We start from the raw sequence: 13,872 nt of genomic DNA on the forward strand, positions 1-13,872 counted from the left end.
ATCTTGGGGGAATCTGTGTCCAAACTTTATTTTTCCTTGAGGGTTTGCTTGCAGAAAATTTGGAGTTATTTCCTTCCTCTGAATGTGTCTCGAGAGACCCTGTCCCCATAATAGCTTCTTATGGTGGGACTCCCTTGTTTGCCCTTTCTTCCAACCAAGTTCCTGATTTTAGGCAGCGAGGTGCCATAGTGAGTAGAGTCCTGGACCTGAAGGCTGGAAGTCGTGAGTTCAGATCCTGCCTCAAGTACTTGCTAACTTTGGGACCTCGGACAAGTAGCTTAGCCTCCATTTGCCTCAGTTTCCTCAACTAAAATGGGGACGATGGCAGTGCTGACTTCCTGGGGCAGCACAGGGCCTGGAACCTAAAGAACACTACAGATTCTGAGGATGATGATTATGTTAGGGCTGTGCTCTGGGCCCTTCTGGAGGAAAGGTCCGGACGGGTCCTGTTGGTGCTTTCTGAGGGTATTCCAGGGTCTCAGGGACAGCTTGGCCTGGGGACTTGCGGGCTTTCAGGACTTCTCAGAGTGACCTGAACCAGGATAGACTAATTACTGCCTGGGCTCTGCAAGTTCCTGGCCTGGGTCTGGGACTGAACCAGAGCAGATGCTGTTGGATTCATCCTCTACTAGTCAGGTGGATTCCTCCCTGGGATTGGGTTCGAAATGAGATCGGAGAACCAACCCAGCTCTTTGTCTTGAGGCTGAGTCGCTGCTGCTGATTTCTGAAGTGGCTTCTCTCAGTATACACTCGGAGCCTTTCCCGTCTTCCTCCCTGGGGTGCTGCCCCCCAGTCTACCCTGAATGTGGCCCCCAGAACTGGGTAGAGGGCCAGGAAGTTGTTGGTGAGCACGTGCCCCTGGCCAGACCGGCTCCCTGGGCTGGCCCAAGCTGGGGACGTGACTCGCTGCCTTTTTTCCTTGGCTTTCCCCAGTGAGACGTGGTCCTGGTGTGTTTCTGAGATCTCTGGAGCTTTGGGGGAGCTCCTGACTCCTCCAGCATCTGGGTTCTGCCCTTTTCCTCCTCCTGTTGTTAAGGGCAGAGATGAGCATTGCAGGGTGGGCTTGGAGCCCAGTGCCTGGATGCAGAGCCCTGGTGACTGGCGGCCTCGCGGCGGCTTGGAATCCGAATTCACGCCAGGAAAACGGGAGGAGGAATGAGGCAGAAAGCTTTCTTTCCTGCCTTGCTGGTGAGCATCTGGGAGGCACAGCCCACAGCCTGCTCTGAGGCCCAGCAAAAGAAGAGAAGGGCCCCTGTGGGCAGCCCAAGCTCTTTGCGGGGAGCCTCGGGGTGCCCGCCAGAGAGGAAGCAAGCAGGCCCGCCGTGGTGTGTGAACATGTACAGGGTGGAGGAGATGGACTCCGGACTGTGGGGAAAGTTGAGTGCACCGGTGGGAGCAGCAGCATTTCTAGACTGCCAGCAGCACTGGGAAGCCTCGAGTCCTTCGGTCATTTCCGAGGCTGCTGGCCCAGGGTTTGTTTCCCCTTCACTGGGGAGGAGGAGTGAGGCGTGGGGGACAGTCTCGGGGCCCTTTTTCTGGCTGTTCTCTTTGCCTCGCGTGCCCTTCTGCCCCATCCCTGCCTCCCAACTTCCTGTACGGCGCAGCGGAAATCAGGAGGCCAGTTCGGGGCCCTCGTCCTTCCAGGGCCGTTCCTCTTGATTGCTGCCCGTGGTCCTGTTCGGGCTGGCGGCAAGTCGCTCAGGGAGCCTGGGGGTGCCTGGCACAGAGGGGGCGCATCATACACGGCTATTGCCTGGAGGGCAGAGATAGAAGACCGAGTGTGAAGTGGCCAGCGAGAGCAAGGTGGAAGGCTAGATGGCAGCCAGCTTGTGAGCTTTCCAGGCCTCAGGGAGAATTTGCATTCGATGCCCACAATCATAAATAGGCCTCAGGAGTGATCGATCCCAGGAAGGTGTGCGTGGAAGATGGCTGATGAGGACGGCCATCGCCACAGTCCCGGAGAGAGAGGGGGTGGCCAGGTGGCAGATCTGGGATTGGAGGGAGGCAGAAACCGCAGGACGTGGCCGCTGGCCTGCCTGGAAGAGTGGGCCAAGGGAATGGCGCTGTGGATTCCTTTGGAAATGTGGCAGCCAGAACGATGAAGCCCTCCGCTGATGTAGAGCGGCCAGGAACTGGCGGGGCCGACCTTCGATGGGCCGTTTCCGTGCGGGCGCTCTACTAGGGAGCAGCTTCCTTGGGGCCGAGGCTCAGCCCGGACACAGTTGGGCTGGATGGGGGTCACGATCCTGGCGAGGCTGGATGGGGGGCTTCTTCACCGAGTCCCTGAGAGGAGAAGCCAAGGAGTGCGGCAGGAGACTGAGGAGGAGCGCAGGGGAGCCAGACGAGGCCGTGGTGCCGGGTAAAGAGCCCGAGCATCAGCGAGGCAGAGACGCGACGGGATGAGGATTGCTGCAGGAACCGGGGCTTGGGGCCAGCCGAGCCCCGAGAGAGCCAGGAAGCGTGTCTGGAGAGGAGGGGAAAAGCAAAGCACGGGGAGGCTCTGCCTCAGCAAGGCTGTGGGTGGCTGAGAAGACGGATGTGATGAGGCGACTGGCCAGGCAGGAAGGCAGGAAGGCAAGGATCCAGAGAGGGGCCCAGGGAGCCTGCCTGTCCCAGACGGCCTCCCTCCAGGAAGCCTGTAGGAGGTGGCTGCGGACAAGCCGGTGTACCACGTGGCCTCCGAAAGCTGCACTTCCTGGTCAGCTTTGGTTCGGGGGAAGGAAAATGGAACGTGAAGTGCTCTCCGAGCGCTGCTGGGGTATTTGGCGCAGTGAGCGCGTCTGGACCTCCTCACATTTGCTACGGTCGCTGGCTGGCTAAAGGGAGGCAGAGTTGCAGCGGTCATCCGCGTCCAGGGGGAGGACGGGAGCCGGAACGGCCTGGGCCTCTCGGGTGTCTGACCGGGCTCTGAGCTCTCCCCCTCCGTGACTCTGGAGCAGACTGTCCTCGGCCACCCGGTGCCCTGGGAGACGGCGGCCCGGCTTAGCGGCAGGCGGCTGCACCCCACAGGTGCCAGCCCTCCCTGACCCCGGGTTCGAGTGGAAAAGGGGAAAGCGACGGTCCCGTTTTAGACTCAAGACCGCAAACGACTTGGGGAAGAGCCGGAGGAGATTGGGCCGAGACGGAGCTTCTGGGTCCTTTCCCAAACGCACAGGCCATCGCAGCGTCCCGAGGAACAGCCGTCTGGGCGCTGGTGCTGGCGGAGCCGAACCCTGAGAGGAAGGGCCCCTCTCTGGGTCGGCCTGCCCGGAGAAGCAGGGGAGCCCTGGCCGTCCGGGAAGCCAGAGGTTCCTCCGCCGGACACGCACTCCGGGGTGGGCAGACTGGCTTGGGGGAGGGGGGCAGCCAGGCCCCGCCGTCAGACCTGTGATGTCAAGTCGGACGACGTTGGGCTGCTTGGGAACCAGCACCCCAAGAATTGAGGGGCCTCTCCAGGCAGGGCGAGGTCTGAGGAGGGAGTTCTGGGGGGCAGGGACGGCCGCGCGCGGTGACTTTGGCCAGAGCGAGGCCTCTAGAGCCTGGGGGCACTGAGGGCCCCCACCGGGACAGAAGGAGAGGCACGAGCTAGACCGCTTAGTGTTTCCGGTGCAAGAGAGGGGGTGCGGGACGGACAGCCAAGGCTCCCCCTTCCTCCTTTGGGCCTCTTCCTCAGGCCCACGAGAGGCTGGCTGAGAGTGGGAATGCCGGGAGTCGGAAATGGGGGCTTTTAGCAAGGGGAGCCCTGGAGGTAGCAGAGAATGAGGATGAGGGAAGCTCGCTTCAATGTGCTCCATTGCTTTGGTGGCAAAGGAAAGATGGAGGCCCGGGAAGCAGGCTGGAATGTCCTGTGGCCTTGGGGTCAGGAAGCACCTGCCCTCAGAGATAGTGGTCCTGGGCAAGTCACTTCGCCTCTGTGCCTCAGTTTCCTCATCTGTAAGGGATTCGCTATCAAAAGGTCTGTCACCCTGTCGACAGGAGCTTCTCTGCCTCTCCCTCTCTCCCCTCCCCCGTGTCCTCTTCTCTTCCTGTCCTGACTCCCTGCCCCCCGCGTTTCCAGCGTGCAGTCACATGACGGGGACGGGTTGCCAGGAGGCAGGTTCCGAGGTGGGTTTGTTGTTGGGGCTTTAAAAAGAATCATTCTAAACGGGGGAAGGTCCTTCCTGGGGGGGCCGGGCCGGCCTCCGCCTCCCTCCCGGAGCCGCTGACTGGGCCGGGGCTGCTCGGTGCCCGCAGGTGGTCGGCCAGTTCGAGGCAGAGGGCGACGGCACTGTGGACGTGGAGACCGCGCTGGAGGCCCTGAAGAGCGCGCGGGGGGCCAGCCTTCCTGGGGAGCTGAGCCACGTCACGAGGCAGCTCCAGGCCTGCCCCCTGGTTCCCGGTAAGACACCCCACGGCGCCTCCCTTAGTCAGAAGCGGTCGGCCGGATCCTGAGGGCTTGGGGGGAGGGGCCGCCCCTCCCCCCGGGCCGGGGCTCCTGGGGACCCACCCCCTCTCCCCTCTCCCTCGCAGGCTTCGTGGACATCTTTGCCGAGGCCAGGGAGGGCCTGGGGGCCCACTGCTCCCTGATCCTGCGCTTCCTGCACCGGCACCGCGTGGCCAGCGCGGCCATCCCCTACCCGCTGCTGGACTACTGCCACACCATCTCGGCCCTGCGCTCGTTGGTGCTCAAGGAGGCGCTCGAGCGCCTGGCTCGGAGGGACAAAGGTGAGGGGGGGGCGGCGCGGGCAGCGGGGCGCCGGGGGGGGGCCCGAGGGCGGGCTCAGGCTCAGGGTCCCCTCCGCAGAGGGCCCGGGCGAGCTCGGCGGGGGCCAGGAGGCGGAGCAGCTCAAGTCCGTCGCCAAGTGCTACGCGTACATCGAGACGTCGTCCAACTCGATCGACATCGACAAGATGACCAACGGGGACACGGCGTCCTTCTGGCAGTCGGACGGCAGCGCCCGCTCGCACTGGGTCCGGTGAGTGGCCGGCTCGGGCGGGGCGGGCGGGGGCCCGCCGCCTCGGGCACCCCCAGACCTTCTGCTCTCGGTGCCCAGCTTAAAGATGAAGCCGGACGTCGTCCTCAGGCACCTGTCCATCGCCGTGGCGGCCAGCGACCAGAGCTACATGCCGCAGCAGGTCACGGTGGCCGTGGGGAGGAGCGCCAACTCCCTGCAGGAGGTCCGCGACGTGCACATCCCCAGCAACGTCACCGGCTACGTGACGCTGCTGGAAAACGCCAACATCAGCCAGCTTTGTGAGTGCCGGCTCCGGGCCGCCGGGCCTCCTCGGGACGAGGCGGGCTCCCTCGAACCCGGCACCGACGCACCCTGTTCTCGGCAGACGTCCAGATTAACGTGAAGCGCTGCCTCAGCGACGGCTGCGACACCAGGATCCGCGGGCTCCGCGCCGTCGGCTTTCAGAGAGTGCGCCGGGGCGGCGTCTCGGTGTCGGACGCTTCGGCCATCTGGTACTGGTCCCTGCTGACGTCCCTGGTGACGGCGTCCATGGAGACCAGCCCGGCGTTTGTGCAGACCGTCCTGCAGAACACGCAGTACGTGTGGCCGCCGCACCTCCCTTTGGGCCCCTTCGGGGGCTCCCCACACCGGAGCGGAGCGGGGGCGACGGCCTCGAGTCCGGCCCTGGCGGGGCCGGCGCGGGGGCGTCCTCTCAGGCTCGGGGCGCGGTGTGGAGGGGGGCCCGAGGGGTTGGGGCGCGGTGTGGAGGGGGCCCGAGGGGTTGGGGCTGCCCGCCCGTGGTGGGCAGCCCTGGGGGCAAGGCCCTCGGGGCGCCAGCTGGCGAGCTGAGGAGGAGAGCCCGACCTCCCTGCCTCCTCCTCCGCCCAGGAAGGCCCTGCAGCACATGCCGCCGCTGTCCCTGTCGCCGGCGTCCACCGAGGGGGCCAGCTTCCTGTCGCCCAGCGTGCTAGGCGAGGTGGACAGCTTCCTGGTGAGGATAACCAGGTGGGTGTCCCGGGCCGCCTTGCGCCCAGCAGCCCGGCCCCCGGCGTCGGCGCCAAGGGCGCCCCTTGCTTCTCGTCGTCCCTTTCCGGATGGAGGGAGCGAAGCTTAGGGACGAGCAGGCTGCCAGGGGCCCGAGGCCTTTGGGGAGAGGCTGAGCAAGCAGGGAGGGGGCTCCGGGGCTCCCTCCTCCCGGGGACCCTTCGCCCGTAAGAGCTGCTGTTTCGGCTCGGCCAGAGCCCCATTGCCAAGGCTGGGCCCCCTGCAGGACTTGGTCCTGCCCCTTCTCTGCTTGTCTCCTGTCAGGGCCCGGCACCGCCAGCCCGCGTCGCCTTTCGTTTCAGACCCTCACTCTCTGCCTTAGCGTCCCCGTCGGTTCCAAGCGGCAGGGGCGAGGCCGCGGGGGTGAAGGGACTTGTCCAGGGTCACACGGGCACAAGCCCGGGACCGCCTGCCTTCAGACCTGGCACTCCCTCCACTAAGGCACCTAGCGCCCCCCGACCCTCTCTTCCAGAGGCAGCGCGGGAGATGGGACTGCTTTCAGGGGCTCGAGAGGGGTGCGCGGGTGGGCCGGAACCCTATCCCGGCTGGCCTTTCTAGCCCAGGCTCACCCGAGCCCACTAGGGTCTCCCCCCGGGAAGCCTTTGCCGACGTCCCGTCCGCCCCGGGGCAGGGCTTTTCGGCCGGGGCGCAGTCAGGGTTGGGGTGAAACTCCTCTTCGGGGTTTCGGGGAGGTGGCCTTTGCGGCTTGTCCCCGCCGTGTACCCCAAAGGCCGGGGCCGTCTCCATCGTCTTCCACCCGCGGGCCGGCCCTTGGCCGAGGATCTCGGCGAGGGCTCGCTCCCTTCCCTCTTGGTTTCCAGCTGCTCGGCCAAGCCGGAGGTGGAGCTGACCCTGCTGGCCTTCGCTCTGGCCAGAGGGAGTATCGCCAAAGTGCTCAGCTCACTGTGCGCCATCACTGACCGCCTGGACACCCCCTACCAGGCCTCGGGCCTCCTTTCTTCCATGGCCGCTGTCCGACAGAACCTGCTTTACAAATATGGTAAATGCTCTGGGCAGCCGCACCCCACGGGGAGCCCCGCCTGCCCCCGCCTGGCTGCGGCCCACTTCCCTGGGAGAGGTGACCAGCTCCTCTTCGCTTGGCCAGGCAGAATCCTGCAGCCCACCCTGCAGGCATGCGACGTCAAAGGGAAGGGAGAGAAGTCGGGACCGGAGAACCTTCTGGCTGAGCCGTGGACGGGAGATGGTGAGTCCCCGCTGGCCTGCGCCGCTCCCCGAAGAGGGCAGAAGCACCCTCGGGGGCCAGGAGATCCCCGAAAGCTTCATGTGCCCGACATGGGGCAAAGCCAGGGCTGTCTGGCCCGCTTCCTGGCCCAGGGGTGCCCTCGCTTCCCTCTCTTGTCAGGGACCCCTTTCACACACCTCCATCCTGGGTCAGATGGCCAAATGGAAGTGGTCCTCCCGCTTCCATAGGACGCGTGCAAGTGTCTGAGGCCACATTGGAACTCATGTCCTGCGTCTCCAGGCCTGGCTTTCTGCCCACTGCCTGAACTGCTGCGCTGCCCCCTGCTGTTCAGTCCTTTGGGGTTCTGACCATTACGCTGGCTCCCGTCTGGAGGGCTCAGGGCCGAGGCGGATGGCAAGGGGACTCCTCTGGGGCGAGGGGGCAGGGGAGCCAGGAGCAGTTGGGCCAGGCCCTTGGGGCACCTCACACTTCTGCCCCCGGAAGGTGGGAGGGGGCCAGTGGGCTCCCCTGCCAAGGGCCCTCCCTTCCCCTTCCTTCCAGCCCTGAATTGGTTTTGCTGTCAGGTTTTCTTACAGAGACGGGCAAGACCAGGGCGAGCGTCATCTTCTCGACGGGCACAGAGGCTGCCTTCCAGGTCACCCAGCTGAGAATCAAGGTATCATCCGTCTGCCTTTGTCCTGGGGTGCGCGCAGGGCCCGCTTTGGCCGCACGGGGTCAGTGAGCTTTAGAGAGGAGCCGGCTTCCCGCGGCTCTGGCTCGGGGCCCGGGCACTGCTTGGAGGCCAGTCTGTCACGTGGGCATGGCCGGGCTCCGGGCTCTCCAGGTGCATCCTGGGCAGAGGGGCGCCCTCTACTTGGCCCTCTGCCCCGGGAGAGCTGGACTCGGCCAGCGGCACCAGCAGGTGTCGTGTGGGAGGGATGTCCTCCGTGGCTTTGCCAAGAGCCATTCGTGATGCAGGACCAGGAGCCCAGGATCCTTCTGGGCCCCTGACTGGCGTGAGACTCCTCTCGCAGCCCAGCGGGCAGGCCCGTTGTTCTTTGGTGTTTATCCTGCCAGCTCGCCGTGCCCCGAGGTCTGTGGGGGGAAGGGTCCGGTGGGCATTCCGTAACGGCCGCAGCCGCCCCGGCGGGTCCCTTTCCCTAGTGCTCTCCAAAGGCCACGTCCTTTGGGCCTCCCGGCGCACTGCGCTGCCGCCTTGGCGCATCGAAGCAGGAGGGGTCACGGACGTCGGAAGCAGCTGCCGAAGGGCCCCAAATGGGGCTTTCTTCCGTCCAAAAATGGAAGCTCGCCGGAGAGTCCGCCCAGTGGGAAGTCCTGCCTCGGTTCGAGTTTCTGAAGTCTTTAGAAGGCGCACGTTCTGGCCAAAGCGGGCTCGTTTCACCCTTCTCCTTTGCCCCGTCTTTCTCCCTTCCCAGGTGCGGCGAGGCGGCATCGGGGCCCAGTGCGGGCTGCTGTTTGCTTACAATTCTGCCTCCGAAAAATTCCACGCAGAGGAGCACTTTAAGAGATTTGAGAAATATGACACGTGGAAGCTTCCTGAGTTTAGGCAGTTCCTGAAAAGCAGGTGAGGAAGCAGGAAGCAGCCCAAACCCATTAGCTTGAATGGGCTGGATTGCCACCTAGGCAACAGCGCCCCCTTCGGGGGAAGAGGGCAGAGGGGGTGACGCTGTTGGAGCCCTCAGCTGGGAGGACGGGAGCTTACCACTGACTAGCCACCGTCTAGCTACATCAGTGTACCACCAGCATCTCGTCTGGGCCGCGTCGGGCCATGGAGGCTGATGTGGATGCCCATCTTTGCCCGTTGGCCCGGCGAGCGCTGGACTCGGTCTCTGTCTTCCTCTCTCCCTCCCTCTCTGTCTGTGTCTCCCCGGTGCATGCTGGGCCACGCCTGACCCTCTTGTGGCCCTCCTAGGATGGGCAACTCCTCCACAGACCTCGGGGAGGACGAACCCGCCGGCTGGTTTGAGGCCGAGGAAGACTGGGACGAAGTGGAGGTGAAGATGAATTGTTGCCGCGTTGCCAAGGTGAGGCCTTCTCTTGGCCCAGTCAGAACTCGGGAGTCGCCTGCCTGTTGGAGTGTGTGGGCCAGGAAGGGCGTCGCGCCCGTACGTCGGGCCGAGTAATGGGCCTCCTGGAGTCGGGGCCTCGAGGCACAGGAGGCCTGAGGAGGCCTGCTCAGAGGGTCAGCTCTCACCCACACCCACATTTACGGAGCCCCTGCCCTGCGGTGAACCCGCCCGGGGTGGGAGCTCTCCTACGGTTGGCATCCCCTTTGGGGGGCTGCCCGGGGTGCTTGAGCCCCGGCCTCCGATGCACTTGGAGCCCCGAGGGCACCGAGGGCCGGGCACGTCCGGGCTCTCTGGCTGCCCTCGCACGGAGGGCTGCGGCAGGCCTTCCTCCCGACTACCCTCGGCCTTCGTTGCTTCTAGTATCTGATGGTGAAGTTCTTGTGCACACGACGAGAGACGGCCGAGCGCCTGGGCGTCCAAGGCCTGAGTGTCTACGGCTACGTGCGCCCCGCGGCCGCCGAGCTTGGCACGGGCACGGCCTGCGCTCGCTGCGAGCCCGAAGCCGACCGCATCTGCGGGATGACCCTGCTGCTGAGGACGCTTTCCTTCATCCAGCAGCTGGCCCAGGACCTGGTAGGCGCCAGGAGTGTCGAACGGAGCCCGGGGTTTGGGGATGGAGCCCCCGGCCTGGGCCGGCTGGGAGCCCACCGGGCTCTCCCTTCTTGTCTTTGGGCACTTAAGGCACGGCAGAAAGAAAGCGGGCTCAAGCACAAGCCCCTGCTGGACACGGCTGGCCTCCACCTGCAGCTCTTCTGGAGCTTTTACAGCCGCCTGGAGTCCAGGTGAGTCAGGCCTGCGGCTCGTGGGACGAGGGGCTCGGCGCAGCGGCCTTGGCCCCTCGGCCCCCCGGCAGTCTCCTCTCCTCCCTAGGCCCAGAGAAGAGTGTGTGCTGGCCCGGACCCTGCTGCTGCAGCTTCTCCAGAGCTGTTTGGCTGACCTCACGGCCGACCCTCCGCCCCCCGCGGGCCAGGGCTGCCCGCCCGGGGAGAGGCCCGAGAGCCGCCGGCGTGCCCAGGCTGCCCCGGAGGAGCTCTACGCGCACCTGTGCCAAGGTAGCCGGGGGCTCGTCAAGTGGGCGGCGCCAAGTCGGTGCCCAGGAGGGCCTTTGTGTTGGTGGCCCGAGCCGGCCACACGCCCACCTCCCTCCTTCCTCCCTCGGCTCTTGTCAGTGGTGGACCAGGACGCCGCCGACTCTCTGCCAGCCAGGAGACTCCAAGAGGAAGTGAGAAACACGCTTCTCCAAGGAGCCGCCGTCTTCTTCCCCGATGGCCATGCCCGGCGCCGCCACCTGTTTGCCATGATGGTGAGTCGGGCCTGTTCCCGCTCTGTCGGCCACGTGGGCGTTGGGAAAACGAGGGCTCGCGGCCTGCCACATTCCGTGGCACGGGGGGACTCGAGTGCCTGCTGGACAGGCCTGGAAGGGCTTCGGGAAGGGGGTGGGCCCTCTGTTCACACCCGGGGATTTGCTGCCGAAGGAAGCGGCCCGTCTGCCCACGTGTCTCCTGGGCTGCCTCCCAGCCGCCCTTCCTGTCCTTTGGGACGCTCTCTGATCCCTGGAGCGCAAGGTCTTGGCTTGGTCTTCCTCCTCCTCCTGGCCTGGGGGCCCTTTGCCCGCAGGCCTCACCAGTGCTACCGGGGAAGGGGAAACGAGTGTTTCCCAGCTCCCCCGCTCGTCTGAGCACACCGCGTCATCCATCCTGCCTCCCTGGCCCAGCCTCGCCGCGCGGCTCCCACGAGACCCCTCCATGGCGGCCTCGGCCCCCAGAGCCCACCCAGTCTAGGAGCGCCCTCGACTCGAGCGCTGGATCGCGCCTCAGAAAACCTCTTCCTTTCCGATGTTCTCTGGAACACCGCGGAGCCTGGAGCTCCCGCCCGCCCCGGCCTTCCAGATGGGTCGTCCTTCGCTTCTGCCACCCCGGACCCGGGGCCATTGCAGGCCTGGCATCTCGGCAGTCTCGGGCCATCTCCTTGGACGGAGGCATCTCCAGACTCCTCCCTCCATTGCGTGGCCTCTCCGTTTGCCAGTCCGTGGCCCGAGGGGCAGAGGGGCTCGGGAGGGGAGTCGGCTCTCTCTCCATCCCGGGCTGGCATTATTGCCCTTCTTTGCCCGCTTGGTTTGGGGGCTGTTCAAGGGGGTCAGAGGAAATAGCCTCACCGGTCACACGACCCCCAGAGTCCTGCCACCCGTCTGCTCTCCCCGCCGCCTGACCGCTCTCGTCCGGGCCCTGGTCTGACACCTCCCTTGTGCTCACCCAGCTCCCGCAGCACCCCGTGCTCAGCCTTCCGCGTCCCTTTCCTCTGGCCGCGGGCCCTTTGCCCCCCTAATTACTTGTCTTGAGCTTAGAAAAAGAACAGAACCCTTCTGGGCAGTTTCCTCAGCTTCACAGCGTAGGCCGAAGGCAAGCTTTGCCTTGGATTTTCTGGGCTCATGCCAAGCGCTTTAGGGGGGCTGGGGCAGAGCTGGGCCGTAGGGTGGATGGACGGACACAGAGCCCATCTCGGCTATCTCAGGTGACCAGTCGGGGACGATGCGGCCCCCGTGCCTTGTCCACGTGGGGGAGGGGCTGGGGAAGGGCCGGGCACGAGGTGGCCGAGCCGTCAGCGAGAACGCTTGTTGCAGCAGGGTGGTACGAGGATGCCGTGAGCACGCGAACCCTTGGGGTGGGGGACCTCTGTGGGCAGGCTGCTTCCGCCCTCAGAAACCGGGCGAAATCTCCGTCGGGACATTGGGTGAAGGGATGTGGGCAGGGTGGCAGGCCGTCCCCCTCCGTCTCCTTTCTGTTTCTCCCCGCGCTCGCCTCCTGAGGTGTGAAGCCTGCCTTGTCGGAAAGCAAATGCGGCCCTGAAGAGCTGCTTTGGAGGCCGTGGTGGCAGCGCCAGCCTGCCTGCCCGCCCGCCTCTTAGCGCTCCGCTCCGGGGCTTTCCAGAGGAGAAGTGGGCGGGGAAAGGCCCCTGGGACCTCCCAAAGGCCACCGAGGTGCCGCCCATCCGGTGTGGCACGCATGGGCATTTGGGCAAATAGGTGGCATCGTTTTTCTTGAGGGTCTGTGCTCGGGCTCGGGTCTGCCTCTGGCAGTCGGCAGGCCGGCCTCCCAGGGGCCGTCTCCGTGAGTGGGCAGGATTCCCTCTGAAAGTCGTCCTTTTGATTTCCCAGAAGAACGTCACGGAACAGGAGCAGAAGCCGTCGGCCCATCTCACCTTCCGCTCCTTGTGTGCCTACTTCAGGCAAGTTGCCCTCTCGTCTGGGTCTTTGCCGAGGGCCGTTGGCCCCAGGGGGCTGCGCCTCTGATGGGATGGCCTTGGCCGAGCCTCGCCCGCAGGGCGTGGGCAGCCCTCCTGGGCCCCGGGTCATTGAAGTGGTGGCAGACCGGGCAGGAGAAGCACTGCCGTGCCAGAGCGAGTGGGTCCTCTCGGGCTGGATTCCTTCTTGCCCTCGCTGTGCCAGCTGGCACTCCCCCACGTGGATGGAGTGTGACGGGACTGTACTTGGCTTGCGTCCACCCCGGGGAAGCGGAGAAGAAGCCCTTTGGCCTCGTCCTTCCTTTCTGACCCTGAGCTAGAGGGTGCCCCGGCGGCAGGGGGTGACGAGGGCGCCTGGTCACGGGGCTGCTTTGTCGTTACAGTGGCTGTGATCCCGGGGGCCTGCTGCTGCTGCCTGACAAGGGCGGCTCCGAGGGGCTGGACGTGCAGGAAGCACTGGCGGTCATGGACACCCTGCAGGCAGCCGCTGCCAGAGAGGTACTGCTCTCTGCCGTGGGCGTCTCCTCTGGACCTCCTTGGCAGCGAAAGCTCTGGGCTCCGTATCGGGGGCCTTTGGGGCAGGCTGGCCGTGCTCGGTTATCTTGAGGCCCGGGGGCCCCCCCAGGGTTTTAGCTGGCCCCTCCAGGACAGACCTCCTTTCTCCTTGGGGTGCTCCGGGCCACGTGGACAATGCCTGCCTGTCAGGAGGTCCATGGGGAGAGGAGCCCAAGGGCAGGAGGAGGAAGAAGAGGGGCTGAGTGGCAGCCTGGCGCTTGGGGGCGCTATGCGCGGAGACTGAGCGTCGGGACGAGCCCTGAGGGTGGGTGCAGGGAAGAGGACGGCCTGTTTGGTTTGCACTTCCTGCGGCTTCCCACTAGAGGCAAAGCAAGAGCAGACGCAGGGCCGGCCCGGAACGGCTCGCCCTCTGGCTTGTTCATTTGGGGCCGTCCCGGCTTCCCCTCCTCTGCGGTCAGGCGCGCCGCCGTGCCGCCGTGCAGGCTGTCTCGCGGTGCCTTTTCTGGGAAGCCGGCACCCTCCAGAGCCTCAGCAGCCAAACTAGGCCGGGCTCTTTCCCTGCTGGGCTTTCATCCCTAAGACGCCGTGTTCGCTGTGAGCTCCCCTCGGGCCCATCTCTCCCAAGCCGCTTCTGTCCCTCCCCTTGGCCAGTCTGCCGCGCGACTCCCTTCGCCCAGCGTGGCTCCCCTTTTGCGCTTCTCCGTGAGGCCATTTTGTTTCCGCTCCTTCGGCGCCCCGCATTGAGCTTCCGTTCTCTTGGCCGTGGATGTCCGCTCCCAAGGCCCGGGGGGTGCCTTAGGTCGCACCCTGATTGCCCTGCCCTCTCGCTAGCTGCGTGGCCGCAGCTGGAACCCGGAGAACACGAAGGCGGGACGTAGGCCGCAGC

General features: G+C 65.5%; 1 protein-coding gene across 4 annotated transcripts in view; it reads left to right on the forward strand.

Moving 5' to 3' along the window:
- The window catches only part of ZZEF1 (zinc finger ZZ-type and EF-hand domain containing 1), a 60,365-nt gene that overhangs the window by 4,956 nt on the left and 41,537 nt on the right, over nt 1–13,872 (forward strand). For 3 of the 4 annotated variants that reach the window (XM_056808376.1, XM_056808378.1, XM_056808379.1), the window contains exons 2-18: nt 4,213–4,357; nt 4,489–4,683; nt 4,763–4,934; nt 5,013–5,212; nt 5,299–5,509; nt 5,802–5,918; nt 6,779–6,957; nt 7,063–7,161; nt 7,725–7,816; nt 8,577–8,725; nt 9,074–9,185; nt 9,591–9,803; nt 9,912–10,012; nt 10,101–10,282; nt 10,400–10,533; nt 12,385–12,455; nt 12,854–12,968. In XM_056808376.1, the coding sequence (XP_056664354.1) occupies nt 4,213–4,357; nt 4,489–4,683; nt 4,763–4,934; nt 5,013–5,212; nt 5,299–5,509; nt 5,802–5,918; nt 6,779–6,957; nt 7,063–7,161; nt 7,725–7,816; nt 8,577–8,725; nt 9,074–9,185; nt 9,591–9,803; nt 9,912–10,012; nt 10,101–10,282; nt 10,400–10,533; nt 12,385–12,455; nt 12,854–12,968 (2,487 nt within the window). The remainder of the gene's footprint in view (nt 1–4,212; nt 4,358–4,488; nt 4,684–4,762; nt 4,935–5,012; nt 5,213–5,298; nt 5,510–5,801; nt 5,919–6,778; nt 6,958–7,062; nt 7,162–7,724; nt 7,817–8,576; nt 8,726–9,073; nt 9,186–9,590; nt 9,804–9,911; nt 10,013–10,100; nt 10,283–10,399; nt 10,534–12,384; nt 12,456–12,853; nt 12,969–13,872) is intronic. The other variant, XM_056808377.1, reaches the window with a different exon arrangement.

The sequence above is a fragment of the Monodelphis domestica genome, chromosome 8, assembly GCF_027887165.1.
Source record: "Monodelphis domestica isolate mMonDom1 chromosome 8, mMonDom1.pri, whole genome shotgun sequence".
In the NCBI taxonomy this organism is placed as follows: Eukaryota; Metazoa; Chordata; class Mammalia; order Didelphimorphia; family Didelphidae; genus Monodelphis; species Monodelphis domestica.